Source organism: Antedon bifida, chromosome 8 (genome assembly GCF_963402885.1).
Source record: "Antedon bifida chromosome 8, ecAntBifi1.1, whole genome shotgun sequence".
In the NCBI taxonomy this organism is placed as follows: domain Eukaryota; kingdom Metazoa; phylum Echinodermata; class Crinoidea; order Comatulida; family Antedonidae; genus Antedon; species Antedon bifida.
The window spans coordinates 13554805-13576693 of NC_136233.1; the positions used below are offsets into that span (position 1 = coordinate 13554805).

The window sequence follows — 21889 nt, forward strand, 5'->3', positions numbered from 1 at the left end:
TTTCCAAGGTTGATTAACTTTTCATATTCGTGACATCGTACCCTCAATATCGTACGCATAATCAGCAAAAAACATTAGAATATGCGAATCATCAAAAGCATTAATAATCACGTATTTTGTTCAGCAAAGCAGTTGCATTATTTAATTCTAATCAAATGGGAATAGAATATTAAATGGAATGTAGTAACCACAGTTTTTTAAATAATTAAAATCTTGTATGTATATACTATTACGTATACAATATTACGCCACATATACATTTCTGTTTTAAAAAAAATATCAAATATCATTGAATATAAACCATGGATACGATATTCATATTAATATAAAATAATGAAAATTAAGGGATGAACAGTATGATGAAATAATTGTATATTATTAATTAGACTGCTTTTATGTGTATTTATAATACTATATGTGCGTACAACAGCACATTCCCCTCATTCACTGGAAATATGGCGATGCCCCCGGATGTAACTATAATATCCATAGCGTTTGTTGTACGCCCACTGTACGTGTACGGAGCACATACTATCTAATCTAGTAAACTTATGCCCATATTGTGATGAATGGAAATGCAATTTAAAGGCTACGAATTCGTATCATTATTAATATTGAACGTAGCAATGCTCCGTTGATTATTATTAATCTAATTACAAAGTCCAATCCAGTGGCTAAGGTAATTTGTTATAACGATATGCCGATTGTTGAGAAGTTGAACAATTGTATTGATACTTTCATACTGAAAATAAATATTAAAACTCAAGCATCCAAATTATTGTCAAGTATTAATATTGCTATTAGAATGATGTGTGTAGCGTGATAACAATGTTGCGTTTAAACCCATATGTCTAAAAACAATACTAAGGAGTGGCTGTCTCGTCGGCAATGACGACACACTGTTAATATAACGCTGAAATACGGTAAGCACCGTAGTTTGACAATACGCCCTTAGTGTACAGCGCCTTATGGCAGCTTAGCATAACAAATTCTAATCAAATTCATTTTTAAAACACATGTCATTTTGTATTATATGTGCATCGCCTAGGCCTAATGATTGCATTTTTCATATTTTACTGGTTAATATGGAAGCTTAAAGTCGACATCGGAGTTACTGAGACGGTAGGCCTATTTATAAGCATCTCGGAAACACTGAATAAGGCGTGATAAAGTGCTTTATTTTGTGTTTCTTGTTCTTTTTGGGAAAAAGTAGATAATTGGCCTAATATTCCTATAGGAAATATATACATTTGGCAGCCAGTGTTTATTATGTAATTATTGCACACAACCAATATTACACTAAAACATTGTATAGCATACTTATTGATGGCATTCAGTTCCTCTTACCGCAAACTGTATCCATTATCTCATCCTTCTCCAGCGTACTTGTGTACAAACAATTTCAGTAACCATTTTATTTTTTGGTCATGATATTGTTGTTAAGTACGATACAACAACAATGGTGATTTTAACGCGTACGTAATCATCAGAGCTCATCGTCTACCTAATCATAATTGCAATTAAGGATGCTTATAATAATGCTCTTCGCACGCATCTCATTCGAACTGTACTGAATTAAAGATGAACGCACTAGACTTACTGTTATTTTACACAATGAACCGGAATTCCTAATTGCCTACAATAATCATCATAATATGAGTGAGTGTGATCACTTGTTTCTAACAACGTGCTTTAAAATTTAAAAGCCATTTGTACGTTTCTCTTTACCCTACGTTATTTTTGCTACATAATTTTAAAAGCGTATCTGCTGTTTATGATCCAATAAGCATTTACCATCATAAACATAATTTGATGATGAATTGCAAATGTATGCTTATAACACGTATTATTGTTATGGTATGAATAAACCGGTTACGGCTTCTCACGGAGAGCTGGAAAGGTTGCATACCGTATGTTTATAGTGTTTATTCACGACATATTTGTTTTTACTTTATCATAACATCACAATATTATACAAAAGAAATGTTTTTAATAGCCGATTCTTGGTACTCATGATTTTTTAATATTTTCAATATCATAGGCAAACTCTGTGATACAGCATCACATGTATATTACACGTAAAGCCTGTATAGTATCTAACCACCCATGATGTACCTACATGAATACACATAAGATGCTGTATTACAGTCTTTTCCATACATATGTGGAAAAACAGCACTGAGAATCGGGTGCTATACTGACATAAATTCGACAATAATCAAGAAAGCCAAGATAAATGCGCTATAGCTCTTCTAATAAATCTAGCTAGCAAAATGTATATATATCGCCATTAGTATTTACCATGGTCGTTTTTTACGTCAACTATTAAAAAAATTTTGTAATAAAAAAGAAATATTAGAAATTATCAAGCGAAGAATCATCAATCGTTTTTCGATGCATTTGATTGATTTTCACTTTTAATATAACCGCGTTCTAAGACGAAATCGATTGATGGAGATTTATGATGAATATCGAACATCAATAACTCCTTTCAAAATGGTATAAATTTTAAGTTGCAATAATCGAGGTACAAAGGTATAAGGCATTTTTGGCTCCGTTATCGTTAAGTGGTTGGATGAGGACGGTGAACGCGCAGACGGACCGTTACAAGTATTCGTTCTACCCAGCTGGGATAAGACATTATAACAATAGTCATTTTCCCCCTTATATTTATTTAATTTAGGCAAGCCAAAATAATTTATGAGCACTGTAATTCCAATTTATATTGGACAATAAATGAATCTGTATCTCTACATTGGTTGGCAAGTTAAATATAGTAAAATATAGGCCTATATCTTATATGCCTGTACTGCATAACACAATTATTATCTTTCAATGAAATACATCTTTGTTGAAACGACCCAAAATGTATATTATTAAATTAAGAACCAAACTGTTCTCATTGTAGAGATTTTTTTCGTAGATAGATGTACATCGAAAGAGCATAAACTAACAAATGCAACTTTTGCCATTTAAGTGTTCATTACAGTCAATCCGTCAAACATGTTTATAGTTTTAAGCACTAAAAGCATTTGATGCAGTATAGTTTGTACTCAACGTTTGTAATAATGATAGATGATCATTGAATTGCAGTCTCGGGAGTTAATTTTTTTTTCAAAGACGATAGAATATTATGTCAATGTTCACTTTAAGGTTTTGTGTGAGAGATGGTAATATTAAGTCTACATTTAAAATGTGAAAAATGATGTTATAACACATTATAGATTATAGTTCTACCAATTATATAATGCTTTAATAAGTATTATTAGTTGAAGTCATGCGTGTCTCTACCTTGTTATTTTAGAAAAATATTCTTAAATATGTTTGTTAAAACCGTTAAATGTTTATGTTACTAGTCAGTTTTCCCATAATTTATTCAAAGTTTATAAATTGCCATTCAAAGGATTAACTATGTAAACTAATTGTTGAAATAGTCAAAGATTCATCAAGGGATTATACAGTATTAAGCGGCAGCTGCATATTACAGTTGACGGGTTGGGATTATAGTTGTAGTAGCATATAACCATTTGTAATATATACTAATAAGAATTTTGTTGAATTAAATTGGTAAAATATTCAAATGGGAAGCTGTATTTTGATTGAATAGTTAGGCTTTCAGCGAATGAAAATATTCTCCACATTAAAAACCATATTATTATTATTTGCTTTATAAAACACCTGAAAAAATGTCAGGAACGGAATAACATGGCCTATGCCCAGCGAGACAGGTGATGTGAGTTTTTCTTCAACTTGATCGTTGTTTCCATGACTTAATCAAATCATACAAACGATTTCAAGCTAAGGGAAGTGCTTTTTTTGTGTTAATTTTTGTATCATATCGGTCTCAAAATATGTATTTAGTTCCAATATAGAGTGCCATTGTGAATGATGTTCCAAGCGAATAGGCGGCGCTATAGGTTGTGCTTCTCTTCAAACACAGCCGGCCTGTTTTAAAGATCACACTCAGAAACATTGACTTTTTTTTGAAAATCAAAATCATTATGCATTTTATTTGATAGTTACATATAAGTTAGTTTTTAAATGTTTACAGTAATCTCTATAGCTCGTATGAATTCCTTTTAGTGTATTCGTTAGGAGATGTAATTGAGTATAGTAATTGTCTTGCTTTCTAACTAAATTATCGACTAAAACCAACACCCATGAAGGCCGAGGCACATTCTTCTGTTCAATTGGTCATCGATTTTGTGTTCGCCTCTAGACCGTTATAATTTTAATGGTGTCACTCACCCAAGGGGTAATTCAACATCAATATAATTGATCCGAAGTCAATCCTATATGAAATGCAACGCAAAAATTCCGGAAACAGTCCATTAGAAAAACGTATTCGAATATACCTCAATATTATATTGATTACTTGTTTTTGTTTGGTTTTCCGCATTATTAATGATGTTACTTTTTCTATGATTAGGAGGCGACATTGCGTAGCGACTGCTATCGATGCCTTGCTGATTATGAGAAAAGTAAACAGATACGACGAAAGACTAAACATGAATGAATAAAAAATATAAACCGGGAAAGATTGAAATTAATTTCACTCTTTTCTGATAAGAAATATAGGCTAGCCATGACTGGAAACCAGATTGTAGTTACCACTTGGTGATCATGATTCCTTGGTTCACGTCATGTGGTTGGTAGTCTTTATAGTCGTATTTAATATTACGGGAGTTGTTTGTGGTTATAAATATATGTCTATGTCCAATGTCCGCATCTTGATCGTGTGGAAAACAATAGGTTATACCCTTCTCAGCCCGTTGTGGACAGAGGATGAGCGCCGTTTAATGGCAGTAGGAAAGATGACATTGTTGTATGTGTGACATCTGGTTTACTTCGGTTTAAGGCAGTTGTCGTTAAAGCTTAATATAAATACGAATTTTCATTATCCATATAAAAATGCATTTTTTTTTTTATTACAGTCGATATAATCAGTATGACGAGACAATGAATAGCACTTATAAGGCTATATTATATTAGCTTTACAATGATGGCCACAATAACCACCGATACTAAACAATATTAAGATTCATAAAAGGCATCGTATGACAAATTTATTGCGAGACTGTGACAACCTCTCATAGTTAGTTTACATTATGATAATTACAGTAAGTGACATTTAAATAAGTCATTTTCTTTCATAAAAATACGTGTGAAAGCCTTACACTTTTACAACGTACACTGCTAATGTCCATTTATCAAATTAAGAAAATCTTAAAGTAATACATTTAGGATCCTTAAAACTTAAAAATAAAGCTGCTGTCCCCAATTCCACGGGTACAAATCTCCTTTTGTGTCAACAGAGTCCATGACAAAAAGCAAACAAAACACCGAACTGGATGGAAAATGTCATTTATTATTAAATGACGAAAGAACTAAATATATAATGTAAAACGATTTCCCCGAAATAGGGGTGTTTTCCGATCGTGGTACTGTATACACTTTCTAATGGATGAAAAAAAAAATATTTTGATAGATTTAATAATACGTTTATACAAAAAGATTGCTTGGCAATGAATGGACATTCCAAGTCTCAGTCTCCCAGTATAATCATTTGGTATAACACAAGTAGGTAAATGTATGGGCCCTTGGGGGATAAACTTAAAACCTTTAGATATAGAATTGCAAGTTAGTTATAAGTAGTGTATTAACCATTTTTGATCACCAATTGCAGCGCAAATTTCTTACTTTGAGTATGGGTACTGTTAGCTATATAAACACATACAGTATACAAACTTTATTACTGACAGCTGCTTCTCAACGTTTGTATTAATTAATAATTACAATAAATAATAAATAAAAAATATAAACGTCGTAGTGGTGTATCGTTACATGTGCTTTACTATTTCAATCGACTGTGACAGTGACAAATTCAACAAAGTGTGTTTAGTTTTATTATTTATAAAACATGAAAACCAATATTTCGTTACTGGGTGGATAAAAGAATATATTTAAACATTTTTCTTCTTTATTACACACAACCTCTTCCCCTTCCCTCAACCCTAATGTTAAACACAAATTGTTTAAATTTGGACTCATTTTGTGACAAGTGTTTTTTTTTTTGGAAGTAATTCTCAGGGCGCTAATTTTAGTTGACTACCTACGAATCACTTTGTCTATTTATTCATCCTGTAAACGACATTTTATAGTTGAAGTCGCCAGTTTGTTTACGCTGAAATTACTATGTGTATTCGAGAACCATCTAGTACATAATAATTTGCTTCGTTAATGCCTGCTTTATTCGAATAGAATTAGCAGTTTTAATTTTGTTTAATGATACTAGCACAAAATATGTGTTGTGATATTTGCTATTATCAAATGAAATCGAATAGACAAACTACAATCTATATCAAGTTATATCCGATCAATTATTTTTTATATTTTCGAGATGATAGTCATTAGTTGTATGAGTCAAGGTAATAAATAAATGGAATCTTACCTGCTGGAATAAATAATTAATTTTTGAAAATAATCCTCATTGAAACCATACACTTGTGCATATTATTTTTATTGATGACGTGTTGATAAAGTAAAATAAATCAGATCGTAGTTATATCTTTTATTGCAAAATAAGCTTGAGAAATTATTTTATGTTCACATTGATAACGTCTAGGTTATATAGCCTAACAAAACAAGCACTAATAACGTCTGGATGTTTTAGTTTATTACGATTATCAAATTTCATTTACTGTATCAAACTAATTAAAAATATTAAACAAAACATTACTTTTAAAAAGTGTGAATGAATTCGATTTATGAGTGAAATAATATTATTTTTAATGAAATTAACATTTTAAATTATTAAACTTAATCATCAGTAGACCTAGGCCTATCAGTACCAGAAAAAAAGCAAAATTATGATAAAATCATTTCACTTGAATCAACCATCAAACAGTCCTTAGTTAAACACACTTATCGATAACAATACAACGGTAATATCTTACACAAACAAGCCAAGGCCTATATCGACGGGTTGTAGTGAAATTAAACTTTGTTATTAGAATGTCGTTTTTGTATTTGTTAGTCTGTTAGGTTTATATTATTATTATAGAGCACATGTTACAATTACAATACTAGGCACCAACATCGTACGCCAGCTTTTGGCCTAGTCTGACGTTGTCTAGTTACTGCATTAATTGTCTTTCTGTTTTTGCCAGAATCCGTTAATACAAATTGGGGGGAACCCGGTATTTTCGATTCTTCTATTTGTTTACGATCGATAGAATATTTACATTAAATATCGAATATACAGCGTGGGAAATAATAATTATTTGGATGAAGAAACAATAGCAGTCAGGTTTTTGGTACATTCACCATTCTAGCATATTTATTTATCTATCCTGAATGACACTTTCAGTCAAAGGATTTATTTCCAAATTAGTTCAGCGTATAGAGAACATCATCGATATAATAATAGAAGCAAAGAAAATTAAAACAGTACACACAAAATATAGAGTAACTATTATAGGGAAATTTTAATTATGTTTGTATAAGAGAAGTAATAAACATCTGTATATACGTAGATAAAAATATGTTATTAAATATGTATGGAAAATGGATGTATAAATGGAAAGAATAAATGTTGGACGCACCTACTAAGGAGAAAAAAATATACAGTTAGCTTTTAAATGATGAATGTGTCGTACATTTATAGTTTGTTATTCGTTATTCCAGAGTTGATCGGTATACAAGAGTTTTTTTTACCTTGTATATTATTCCAAGACGGTAAAATGTAATATTATTATCAGTTTCGGTTGACTGGGTTCTGTTTTCAGTCATTTCCATTTCTTTCTTTTATCTTCTTTCTGGCAACCTTTTAAAACGCTACTGTTTGGTCAGTCTGACATGGTATGGCACCCCTCCCATTTATAGTGTTCATAACGTTTATTCGAAAAGTATGATATTATTGAAATGGAACAGGTATCATTATTGTATAGTAACAATTACCATTAACATCGAAAACCTCATTACCAATAAACTAGTTCAAGATAAGCCTGTTTGAATCCAATTCATACTTAATAAAATCTGATTGGAAATGAGCCACACTACATGTTCATGTTGTTGCAATGTCGTCATCTTTGTAATAGTGTAGTATGTGTACATTGGTGTTAGTATCGTGTAGCCAGGACGGATAGGCATTCATTGCTTTCATTATTAATTTAATTTTGTGATTGAAATTTGTAAGGCATGGAATCTTATAGGAGTGTTTATCACATCTCTCTCATAGTGTAATAATTATATTATTAGTATAATTAAATTTAAATACAAATTAAAATCGATTCGGGGTTGACAGTAGGTATGTTAAAGTTCGCGCTGCTTTTCGTACATGCAGATTTATGACACAGCATTCAGACAAAGTAATTATCAGCTTTTCATTTGTTTACATACACTAGTAATTAGTAGCATCTCGCGAGAAACTGCCAATTATGTCTGGATTTAAAGTAACTACTTATTTACAGAATGAGCTTACATAATACGCACACGTATGGAACGACACAAACGAGTTTTAAAGGTGTAATGCCCCCCAAAAACATGAAAAATGAAGATTAATTAAATCAGACTTTGAATATGTTATTTTGTAGTTTTAATCAAGTTAATCACTTCTAAAGAAAAATAAATGGAAAAAAAAATAAAGTTTTCACCTATAAATTGAGAAATTAAATGGTTAAATTCAACCATTCAACCCACTGGCTGGCAGCCAATTTGGTCATTTTTTGCTTTAAATTACATTTTTTCAGGTAAATACATTTTTTTTTCGATCCAATTTTATGTCAAAATGGACAACTATTATGTTACATTAAAATGCAACAACAATTCTAAGATCTATTTTTTCAGGGGACAATACATCTGTAAAGCTTCTGTATGTTACCAATGAAAAATAAGGTTTTTAAAGATGTTTAATTTTTAGTTAGGCATCAGGTGATATTATGAAACGACCTGTTAAAAGGCTAACATGGATACTTTAATTTTCATTTTAATAATCCTAGTAATATGGTCGTCGTTTATTGGTTAAGTGGTTTTAGTAGAATACTGTGACTTCGGAAATTTACGGCTTATAATATGAATTCAATTATTTGTAGTGCATGAGAAACATAATTTATTGTAATTCTACCGCATTCTGTATGTCATTTGTATACATACAGTAAATGTCCACAGAAAATTATTATAATTGAAATTTAACTTTAAAATCAATACATGGATATGGTGAACCGCGATGATGTCACAAGAAATTGTCGCATTGGTTGTTGGACCGATGGCCAAATATAATATCTCTTGCACAGTGGGCATAGACTCTACAACCATTTCCAGTTGTTTTTGTTTTTTCTTCTCAAAATCTGATTTGCTTTTAGCCAATTTGATAATTTATTGCTTTAAATTACAGTTTTTTCAGGTGAATAAATTTGTTTAGATCCAATATTCAACCAAAATAAAATTAAGGTAACAGTAATTAATTCAAATGAATATTTAGCTAATTTTGTATGGAAGCCGTACTATAAACATGTGTATACAGTATATATACATATCATCCTGTTTTGAATTAAATCTGGTCAATAATCACTTCAATCAACAAGCTATCAAACAAGTTAATAAATTAATATTTGCATTTTGGTATTGACAATTCAAACAACGAGGTTCTTCGTTTCGAAGTAAACGGTCGTATGCTGTTTTAGTCATCATTGTGTTTCAATAAAGGCAATTTCGAATGCAATGTTAATATATATATTAGCTTAAAGATGTATTGTCCCCCAAAAACATGAAAAATAAAGATTAATTAAAGCAGACTTCGAATATGTTATTTTGTATTTTTAATAAAGAATCACTTCCGTAGAAAAAAATCAAACAAAAAATTACGTTTTCACTTATAAAATAACATGAATGATTAAATTCACCCAAAATTTGACCAATTTTTGTTTTAAATTACGGTGTTCAGGTAAATAATTTTTTTTAGATCCAATTTTTGCTCAAAGTGGATAACTATTATGTGACATTAAAATAGCATTATTCAACAACAACAAATTTAAACATTATTTTTCAGGGGGACAATACATATGTCCTTGTTCTATACATAAAACACGCTAGACTTGCATGTGCCAAACGTATGCATGCCTACGTTATCTACCTCAACTACAAACGGTATATGCATGTGAAACCACATCTATCATGATTAGGGCACGCTTCTAAAAGGAAGCGTTAATTATGGACCAAGACGACTTTACATAAAAAAATGTAAACCGAGAAGTTTTTTTATTTTTTTCATTTTAATATGTTACATTTCTGTCAAAAATGAACGTTTATATGGTCGACATTTTTATTATTACATAATGTTTCGTCTTTCCTCTCGTTTATTTTTGTTTTCTCTCCAATTTTCAGCATTATCCCTTTCTGCGATTTAAATAGTTTTGTATTTATTATGTAAAACAAAACATTATAATCTTGACTGAGTTTTATGAAGAGCTTCATTTGCCTAGTTTTTAGATCAAATAGCCGATTTGACATCGTACATTATCATTCGAAATTAAACATTACTGTACAACTAATCAAATATATCAGAAAACGAAATGCCACTAGTTGCCGGAAACCACAGGCTTGAATCTCATTTGATTTTCTAATTAGGCATTTAGTATACGATTTTTGACGGGAATTGTATAGCATTTCCCTAGGCGAGCATGAAACGTATCTCAACAACTATGGAATTAGCTAGAATAATCCGAAGGTGACGCCTAATGCAAAATCATTATTCAAAGGAAAAGGTCAATATTTGTATGTATAATATATAAACATCACAGACACAGGATTGACTACCAAAATTTAAGTTTCAATATTAACCACCATTTAAGCTGTTTTTAGTTACATTCCAAAATTGTTTATATCTCTACCAAGCTACCTTCTTTGTTTTCTACTCTTATTCAGTCTCCACCCACCATTCACCACCCTGTCTCCTTTGTTGTATTTCTTTTATTCCTGTCCACCCAGGCAGCACTTGCCAGTTCTTATGGATTTATATATGTATATATATAAATGCAAAGGCAAGTTACTGGAAATAATGACAATGCTGTGGTATCAGTGGCTGGATCCCAAACAAAAAAATAAGCAAAAAGCTAAATCAAAACTATAAAGTAGAACAGCCAGAAAAATTAGCATAACTTTCGGGCCACACTAGCCCTTCATCCGTGCAAGTGAGCGTACTTGGACAAAGTAGAGTATAATAAGCAGACAAGCGCTGCCTGAGTGAACTGAAATATATATATATATATATATATATATATAAATCAATGATGTTGCGTAGCACTGTGTAAATTATATATAAATCATACTGTAAATTATAGAAACAGTGCTCATATTCGGAACATGATCTCATAATCGCGTCGAGCATAGCTCATTGGCGAAAGTTCCGTATTTTTTAGTTGTATGAAAAAATGTCTCTGGCGGGATTCGAACCTGCAACCTCTCGCTTACAGGGCGAGTATCATACCACTAGACCACAGAGCCATGTATGGTATTATCACAGATTTTCACCCACCAGATACATTCTCTCATACAACAAACGCCCTCACAATCAGTGGAGGCTTAACAAGTCAGAATAAATTCCAACTTTAATTCGCAACGGTTTTTTAAATAATATTGTGTATATGTAAATCAATGATGTTGCGAGAGGTTGCAGGTTCGAATCCCGCCAGAGACATTTTTTCATACAACTAAAAAATACGGAACTTTCGCCAATGAGCTATGCTCGACGCGATTATGAGATCATGTTCCGAATATGAGCACTGTTTCTATAATTTACAGTATGATTTATATATATATATATATATATATATATGGTTCTCTGAAACATAGAATTCCCAACTTCTGGTTGCATCTAATGCTTGAAGATCTTATTCATTCACGGACATATTTGGAACGCTCTCTATAAAATCAATAAATCAAACTCCCAATACTATTAAAAAAGAAGCTAACGAAATGATATTGAGTATTTGATTGATTGAATAACTGATTATAAATTAAGTAAACAGATCATGATTGGTATACTGCCTCTTCCAGTGGTTAGAAAACGTCGTCAAGACGTCATTCTTAAAGTAATGGGCACCCCCAACCCCCCTCCCTTTCCCTGCCAGGTACTGGCCAGTTGTCTAGTCTGTGTGTTTTTAAATGTTATCCAAGCTGACAAGCACCCGCTTCTTTTGGTACTATATAGAACATTGTAATTTAACAATTTATTATGTCTTTTGCAGTCTGTTGTTGTTCCAGATGAGATTGTAGCAGAACTTACCAGAGCGATTATGGAAACATACGATACTAACGCAGACAATAGAATTGAGATGTCAGAGGTACGATTTTTAATGTATACGTTTATCTAATCCTATATTAGAGATTATAACGAGCTTTTTACTTGGCAAAATAGAATTTTGCCAAGTATAGTACTTGCTTTGTTTGTTTGATAGCGTCTACAATTTTAAAATCATATCGTTCAGGTGTAAATAGGTATATATATATTACAGAACATGCCTATTGACATTCAAGAAAATCGGTTCATTAATAACTGCTCAAATAAAACAAAATAAATAAATTGTATTCTTTTAACATGGGCCGAAATGTCAACATGCGCCCTCTGTGGAAATATTTTGCCAAGTACTTCACTCAGTTTCTGAGTGCTTTCATTTGTCAGAACTTGAACATAACATAAAAGGTCAAAGTTTACAACATCGCATTAATTCAGTAAGATTAGTTTTTTTTAGATTGTTACTAATAATGAACATTTATTAAGTAATAGGGCGATTACATTAAAAGCTTGTGGTGTGTATTAATTAAATTAAAAAGGGCAAATATAAATCCAAATTAATTACACTTTTATTACACGATTTAGAGAATCAAATAATGATTAGTGCGATTAGTGATTAGTACAACTGTACTTATAACCATTAGTGTGTATTTAATTAATTGTTAAATTAATAATCGTTCACTGTTTAGAATTCATTCAACATTTATTTAGAAACAGTTCAAGAAATAAAAGAAGCATACATTTACAATAACTTAAATGGTAACAATAAATAAGTTTCAGAAACTGTTTCAGGGATCGGGAAAAGAAGTAAAAGAACTTGTCAAATACCAGCCCCTAAACAAACAAAAAACAACAAAAAGCAACTGTATGACAAATTATTAGCTAATTTTAGATCTATCAATTATAATCTTAAAAAAAATAATAAATGTTTTTATTATTTCATTTAACGGATAAAAACTAACTTCGGCACATTATGATTGTATTTGGAAATATGGTTTTTTTAACAAATAAAAAATAATAAATTGTTTTTTTAAATATTTTAAGGTTTTTACAACAACAGAATCAAATAATTTCTGTCCGAATATCTTGTATCGCCTACACGTATATTATGTTATATGTTGTCATATTAATGCTAGTATTTAGTACAACCTTGCTATTGTTAGTCTATATATTTAAATAAGTGATTTTTTAGTAATAGTTTTATTACATACATAATTAGGATTTATAAACTATATTTTAAAATATCAACATTGTGAAAATGTATCATCATACGATGAATTAAGGTGTCATAGTAAAAGATTATTGAGTATTGATTTTAGATTGATTGTAAAAATAAATTAACAATGCATATTTGCTATTTTCTATTTCAGTTGGCAGAGATGCTGCGACCAGAGGAGAATTTCCTGCTCCTTTTCCGCAATATGGGTGCCCTTAATACTAGCGTAGAATTCATGGAGGTAAACATCATTTGTTTTTGTAACCAACAAATATTAGGAAGCAAAATACATTCATAAACCTCCCTTCAATACTAATATTTATAATGCTAAAAGATGATGTATGCAATTTCTGAACAGATCATTTTTCTGATATTTTCAATTGTGTTAAAAAAGATACCGATAAACAACCTCTGCAATGTTAATGCTCATGATAATTTCAATATTACACCGCTAAAAGTTGCTTTGTTAATTGATAAGCTTACTTTTAAGGATCGGAAGCGTTTGTACGCATGCGTGTTCATGTTTCTATCTTCCAAATACGCATACGTATAAGATGACGCTTTCGATTCTCGCGAACTAATTTACACAAATCAGCTGTTTTTAACTTGAGCATTTTAGATTTGCTAGTCCTCGCGTGAGTTTTATTGTGTATACTTTTACTCTACAGCTCACTATGTCGGTCGGTTGGTCGGATGGTTGGTCGGTCAGTAAACACTAACTCAAATTTGAGCACGCGACTGCAGCCATGTATATGGCCTTGTTACATCTACAGTAGGCCCCAAAATAACGATATTCCTAGTAAACTGTGTCGTGTTATATTGGTACTAATTATTAAGTCTAAATCTGGTAATTATGTAGTAACAATATTAAAATAATAAGGTTTATCGCAAATAGCTTCAATTCGCAAGGAACGTCATTGCACAATTCGCAAGGAACGTCATTGCACAATGCATGATTGAGAGCAATAGCGCCACCGTTATAATAACAACTTTATATACTGGTGGTGGCGCTATTGCTCCTGATCTAATTCAATTACTAGAAAGCCTTTAGTGAGTAAATGTTTTGACTTAATATTAACTGGTACATATGCCGTTTTATACGTAAACTACTTGAGTATTTTCAGACAAAAATCGAAAAGCTAACATAAATATATATAACTACTGACTTGTGGCAAATCTACTATTATGGTCTAATTATAATATTAAGCTACAAGTTTGTTATAATAACGCATTACGTAACTTAATTTACCATGAGACGATAGTGCATCAACCATGTTAGAAAGAAAATATCAGCACATCTAAGAATTAAACTAAATAAATACATTATACCTTTTATGGCTCAGCAATAGACTGGCGTTCTAATATTTCCAGCCTATAGTCCATGGTTGATTGTTATTGGGTTTTTTTAATAGTGTATTTTTGTATAGTACTATAAGCGCTTTTTATTATGTGATTTTATATGTACACTGATTACGAAATAAAAAATAAAAGAATAAATAAAGCAGAAAATTAGACCTTATTTTAACTTGAAACGAAATCTCCTTTTTTTCTTAGACATGGCGAAAATACGACACTGATAAAAGTGGCTATATTGAATCGCAAGAACTAACTGTAAGTATTCAAACAATTGTATATTATAAATTGAAGATTATTGAATAATATTAAAAACTATATTGATTACAGTACGGTACATTAGCAAATGTTTTTTTTTAAAAACCCAAAAGAAACGGTCCTTTTATATCGTGTCATCATCTAGGCTGGATAAGAAATTGTAGACGTAAATTGAGGAATTTTCGTTCCCCCAGAACTCTCAATGGATAGTCAAAAATAAAATGCTATGCTTCTGAACCGTTTAACTATAACTTGTTTATATTCTTCAGGAATTTTTAAGGGATATAATTAAAAGAAATGATAAACAAGTTACTGAGGAAAAATTAAAAGAATACACACAACGAATGGTAAGTATTTTAATTGGTTTTTTTGTGGGAGTTAATTTTATATTCTTGATTTTCTAACATTAATAATTAGTAATTGAAGGTATGTTTGTTTTAGTTATCCAATGATATATATTCAGAGTCATACTATATTATAACGCACCTGATTGTATTCTTGCAATTTTATTGGTTAATGACGCATCACGTGTCACTTGGAATTAGCCGTACCTAATTATGCGCTATAATTCATGTTTATTTTGAGCATTTTTTTGCCACGCTACGTTGTTGTTGATTCATCGCGTTCAAAATCAACTTGTTTTGCGCTCCGCTTCTTTTAACTATTCTATCCCCGTATTCAAAGTTAAAGCACTGCAATTTTGAATGGCCTAGCTTCCTGGCCTAGAATTTGTCAATACGGTTTATCGCAAATAGATACGATGGAAAAAATGACCAAAAGTAGGTGTGCTATACAGCAAATAATGTATGTTTTGTATTCGTTGATTGGACAGAATATTTAATTCAGAGTGAAATATGTACTGCTCTCTTTCAACTCGGCTTAACCTCGTTAAAAAAATACTCAAAATAAATTGTTCAACTCATGAAGTATTCTCACCATCAAACCATTATATTAAACCTATCTCCAATGTCATCGTAGTTGGAGAGCCTTAATGGAATATCAATATTATGGCTCAGCTGCAATCGTTTTAATTCACGAAAACTTCCTCATATTAAATTCGCACCAAGAATTTATTAACAATATGATTAATTTTATTCAAAAAAATTGCACTTTTACAGTATTTTAAGTTATTGTTTTATATGCTACGGCGGCCATTCCTGTTGCCATAATAATTTGCCTTCTAGCCAATTAACATCTCAATGTCTAAAAATCTTGATACCAAATATTTTTTGTTTTTCTAATCTTACAGTTGAAGTATTATGACTCAAACAATGACGGCAAGTTGGAACTTAAAGAAATGGCCAAGTAAGTACAATATTATTATTATTATTATCAGTTTATGATTTCTTTTAATGATTTAATACTAATTCATTATTACAAACCCGAAACTTTTTGGTGATTTTTTTTACTTTACAACAATAATTCATTTAATTTATTCTTTATTTCGTAATCATTGTACATATAAATATAAACATATACTAACAAAAAAAAACTCAATATACAGTATTAAACAAAAATAAAATATTAAAAAAAATTAAGAAGCAATAACACTCCCCCACAATAATATATTAACATTCTCGGAGTAGAAAACGCCAGTTTGCATCATCCACTGCTGAGCCATAAAGGCCATTTCTTATAGGGCACACATCCAAAACATTATTAGAGTTCTTAGTTAGAAACAGATTTTCTAATATTTCTTTAAAAGATAACAGCTAACAGATAACATAATGAAAGATTATAGCTTCCCCAACGTACCTCTATTAACCATGTGGATTCATTCCATTTTAAGTACCGTAAGACAACAGCAGGTTGCATTCCTTTTTTTCCTATGAAGTTAAAGAAAATGAACCGAGGTTAATACCTTTTCCGCTAGACCATATTATGTCTACCTTAATCTCATAGGAAAAAAATAATGTCAGGTCAGGTTAGTGTAGGACAGGCACTGTCGAAATCTTCGCACCTACTGACACTCCAACAACAAATTATAATATTCTTTTGTGCCACACATTAGGCATAATACATAACCAGTCTTATCTTAACTAGAACAAACAAAATATTGAACGCAAGCTCTGCCGCTTAGCAGGTAGAAGACCCCCCAATCTAATTTGCTATGCATGACTTAGCAGGTAGAAGGCCCCCATCTAATTTGCTATGCATGACCATCCTCTACCTGACTACAAAGGTCAACCTGTCTGATTCGCAGATAAACCTTTTCTGTAATTGCTTACAAATTAATGTAGTAACATTAGTTATAAGTTTATTTTTCTTACAGATTGTTGCCTGTAAAGGAAAACTTTTTAAAACGTTTCGAGGTATGTTCATTTTTTCAAAGCATTACATTATCATTTAATCTGACACTTTTAAATACATTAATGTATAAATAATGTAAATAATTTTCAAAATGCTATTCTATTTATTTATTTATTTTTATTACCATCTTTACTGAGATCGCTAAATCTGTGTATCATGCAGCGTTATGGGTTTATTTGACATGTCACCTGCATGAATTTACTGTTAATCATGATATCAGTGGAAGTGACGTACTGTAGGTACTTAATTTAATATCCATGCCGTAGGTCTATTGTAAAATTTGTAGTACGTACGGTACAAACCTAATATATTGATAATATGAGAACAATTCATATTTAAATTACCTTACGTTTAGTGACTTTTTAGCTAACAATCACATAAATTGTACATTTTAAACCAGATGCATTAATCATAGTATATTGAAATATACGACAGTGCGGGTGTGTAATATTGTGTGTAATATTATTTCATTCGCTTTCCATCTATCAAATTCAGTTCATCAACTTAACATATTTGGTCTTGTTCTTTTTCTGGAATTACCTCAATCGCCTTAATAAGATGTTATTAAATTTAAAGTTATATTAAATCAAGTGATAATATGATATCAAATAGGCCTTATATTAATTAGATGTAGACCGGTAAAGATCATTTTTGTAAATTATAATTGAGCATGCATGTCTTATGTGGCTATAGACATTTTAAAACACCGGACACCGTGCTGCATGTAGGGGCTATTGCTTGTGACGTCATCAGCAATATTGCCAGCTTATGTGATTCATCATTGCCTGAAATTATTTCATTTCATAATTAGAAATTGAGTTGCTTTGTCAACATTATTGCATGGAAGTTAAACCATGCAACGATTCCAAGCTGTCGTATCAAAGTTGGCCAGGCCTACGAATACGACACATATTTAATATATTTGTACTTTTTTTGGGCAAGCTAGTATCGGTTAAAATGATTTGGTTGCAAGTATTAATAATAAAAAAAAACACGCGATGTGCAACAAACACGTTATGTGAAAAACCACGTGATGTGCAAGCTACTATCAGTTACAATATGATTTGGTTGTTGCCAGCGTTCATACATTATATATTAAAAACCTACGTGATTTGGACTAAAATAATCGAAGTCATCACTAGTATTAGCTTGTCGCTAAAAGTACCGTAATCAAAATTCGAAAAAAAAATCATAATTATGTATAGTTGTAAAAATATCTCCTTTTTGTAGAAAAAAAGTGATAAAACGGTAAGTAAGCTTTTTTATTCGGATATTCCCTTAGCGGTTGCTATTTTCATCGGCATGTGCATGATAAAGGCCATGCATCGAAGGAAAAATAGCGTTAGCATGACAAAATGATTCATTTATTCATGCATATTGTGAACGAATGCTTTCTGCAAGATCTAACTGAATGCAATTGCCGGTCAATAGTGTTTGATATTACATGCATACCTAAATCATTATGTAATATGTACGATGTACGACATATTGAAAAATCTCTTTCAGAGTGAACATATAAATTCGCACAGTACCGTAACGTAACGTAAAGCTACGTAACTACCATCTGATCATGACGTATTCATTTTAATTAATCACTGTACTGCCATGCATACAATTTGCAGTCACCTAAAATTATTGCATTCTTTGACTGTCCAAAACAGTAAAATCATTCCATATAATATGAAGAATTATTAAATTATGTATGTATGTTTAATATGAAACATAAATTTAAATTTAATTAGTACGCAAATTACTCGTTAAGAGTTTGTTTTTTCCAAAGGGCACGTTTATTCAAGCATGTTTTATTATTTAGTTTTTTTTATTAAGATTAAGTATTATTTACTCATTTTCGGGCTAAGACTAATATACTACTTCTTTCCAACGCCCCTATGGCCTGCACTCTATCTATCAGGGACCTCTTATGCCGAACAAAGACGTGAGTATGGCATGTTTGAGGCCTAGGAATGTTCTAGCCATCACCACCGACCCCTTTGTTGCCATTATTATTCCTTTGGAATGAAATTAGAATTAAGTTGTATCCATCCAATTAAGCATGTAATTTAATGTTGTATTTTATTACAACAATTATTTTTAGCATGCCAGTTTATTTCTCAGCATGTCTTTATTCACTTTTAATTTTGGAGACGCCGTTAGCGCTTTTCAAAAAACATTAGCGCCCTTGTAATGTGGCCCAAAATAGCATGACTGTAAAACGTTGATTTTATAGTTGAACCATTAAAATGATAATGTTGCTAAAAGTGTAATAAGTAAATTTACCTGATGCTTGACTTGTGATAGATTAGTAGAGTATTGTCACATCGTTGGTTCAGTGCTTTTAATATTGTCCAAGATAAATTCATGCAACTACATTTAATTCATTGTGGTGGAAATTAAATTAACACTTTTACAAATAATTCTAAATTAAAACTCATTTTAATATACATTAACCTAAACCTTGTAATGTGACTTTAACGCAATTCTGCCAGTGTTTATGAACATTTGAACAAATACTCACTTTTAATTTTTTTGATTCACATAATTGTAAATTTATTCTTTATTAATTGCAAAACTTTAAAATCAGCACCTATTTGTTTAATATTTACTCATTTTGACAAATTGCGTTATGATGTTATTCTTCTGGCATAAATTTACATTCTTTAAAATAAACATACCGTTTAAAAAAAACAACAACTAGGCTACTATAAATAATTATGATATAAATCTCGACACACCATGGGAATATGTTTTTGAAAATGATTTTATTTACTTACTATTATACTTTAATATCATGATAAACATGGATTCATTTCTTTACAGGGGAAAAAAAATCTGAACAAGCAAGACTTTGAAAACGTCTTTAATCACTATGACAGGGTATGTGATACAATGGAGTGTCTGTATATTTTTGTTGTTTCATATTATTTACTTGAACGTAATAGATAACACAGAGTAGGTAATTCATGATTATACAAATAGAGGGCAGGCTACCTCCGGTTCTGGTTTAGCACTGAATAGGTAACGCAGAGTATGTCATTCATGGTTATACAAATAGAGGGCAGGCTACATCCGGTTCTGGCATTCCACTAAATAGTTCACACAGAGTAGGTTCATGATTATACTATAGAGGGCAGACAACATCCGGTTCTGGCATACCACTAAATAGTTCACACAGAGTAGGTTAATGATTATACTATAGAGTGTAGACTACATCCGGTTCTGGCATAGCACTATAGTTCACACAGAGTAGGTCATTCATGATTTATACTATAGAGGGCAGACTACATCCGGTTCTGCCATACCACTAAATAGTTCACACAGAGTAGGTCATTCATGATTATACTATAGAGGGCAGACTACATCCGGTTCTGGTATACCACTAAATAATTCACACAGAGTAGGTCATTCATGATTTTACTATAGAGGGCAGAGTACATCCGGTACTGGCATACCACTAAATAGTTCACACAGAGTAGGTCATTCATGATTATACTATAGAGGGCAGACTATATCCGGTTCTGGCATAGCACTAAATAGTTCACACAGAGTTCATGATTTTACTATAGAGGGTAGGCAACATTTAGTTGGGCTTATTACTGGTTTTTGTTGATACTGAACATTTTTCTTTGACAGGATGGTAACGGTATGATTGAAGGTGATGAACTTAAAGGATTTCTCAAAGACCTAATGGAGCATGAGGATGAAGTAAGTAGACAAATTTAAAGCTATTAAATTATACAGACTGAAATAAAATGATTCTTATTTTAATCAATAAAAACAAATAATAGTAACATTTTAAATTGTATGTTTATATAATCAATCATTTCTAAATTGATTTCGATCAGGGAAGAGAGAAATTAATTTTACACTTCCCTAGTATAATGCGTTTTCTGATATAGTTGGTAAATGGTTTCCAAATTATAACGGATTTTTAATTATAAAACCATCTGATAAAATGTCGTTTAGTATCTTAGTAACTGCTTAGTCGTGGCTTTTGCACTAATTCTATTGTTGCCTTGTAATAATAACAACAATTATTATTGATCAAAGTATATTGAATTAAATGCAAGATGACAATAACAGTTATTCGCTTCAATGATACCTTTATTGCATGCAATACTATCTTTTTCTACGACAAAAGAATAAAGATAAACAAGACATTTTTGTTTTACAAGAACGAGTTTTGTAGAAAATGAAAATCGATTGATTTTGTCGTGTTGAGGATAGTGTGCACTTGACGTTTCTTTGTTGTTTTTTGTTGCTTTTGTTTGTTTTGATTTTTCTGCACCTATTTTTGTATACCATTTTACATCACAGTTCAGTTTTAAAATTATCAATCTCCTACACTATCAAAACATATTGGATATATAAATCCAAAGGCAAATTACTGAAAATAATGACAATGATGTGCGTACCATCAGTGGCTGGATCTCAATGGAGATACAAAATAAAATAAGCAAAAA

At 31.1% G+C, this 21889-nt stretch overlaps 2 protein-coding genes across 4 annotated transcripts in view; one reads left to right on the top strand and one right to left on the bottom strand.

The window, feature by feature from the left end:
- Positions 1–21889, bottom strand: part of LOC144849945 (CMP-N-acetylneuraminate-beta-1,4-galactoside alpha-2,3-sialyltransferase-like) — a 125040-nt gene that overhangs the window by 69444 nt on the left and 33707 nt on the right. The gene's annotated exons all lie outside the window — the stretch shown is intronic.
- Positions 1–21889, top strand: part of LOC144849946 (calretinin-like) — a 31626-nt gene that overhangs the window by 6443 nt on the left and 3294 nt on the right. The window contains exons 3-11 of one of the 3 annotated variants that reach the window (XM_078707084.1): positions 12246–12341; positions 13663–13749; positions 15063–15119; positions 15389–15466; positions 16369–16424; positions 17392–17431; positions 18660–18677; positions 20247–20303; positions 21060–21131. In XM_078707084.1, the coding sequence (XP_078563210.1) occupies positions 12246–12341; positions 13663–13749; positions 15063–15119; positions 15389–15466; positions 16369–16424; positions 17392–17431; positions 18660–18677; positions 20247–20303; positions 21060–21131 (561 nt within the window). Of the gene's footprint in view, positions 1–12245; positions 12342–13662; positions 13750–15062; positions 15120–15388; positions 15467–16368; positions 16425–17391; positions 17432–18659; positions 18678–19341; positions 19366–20246; positions 20304–21059; positions 21132–21889 lie in introns of all 3 variants that reach the window. The other 2 variants (XM_078707083.1, XM_078707085.1) reach the window with 2 other exon arrangements.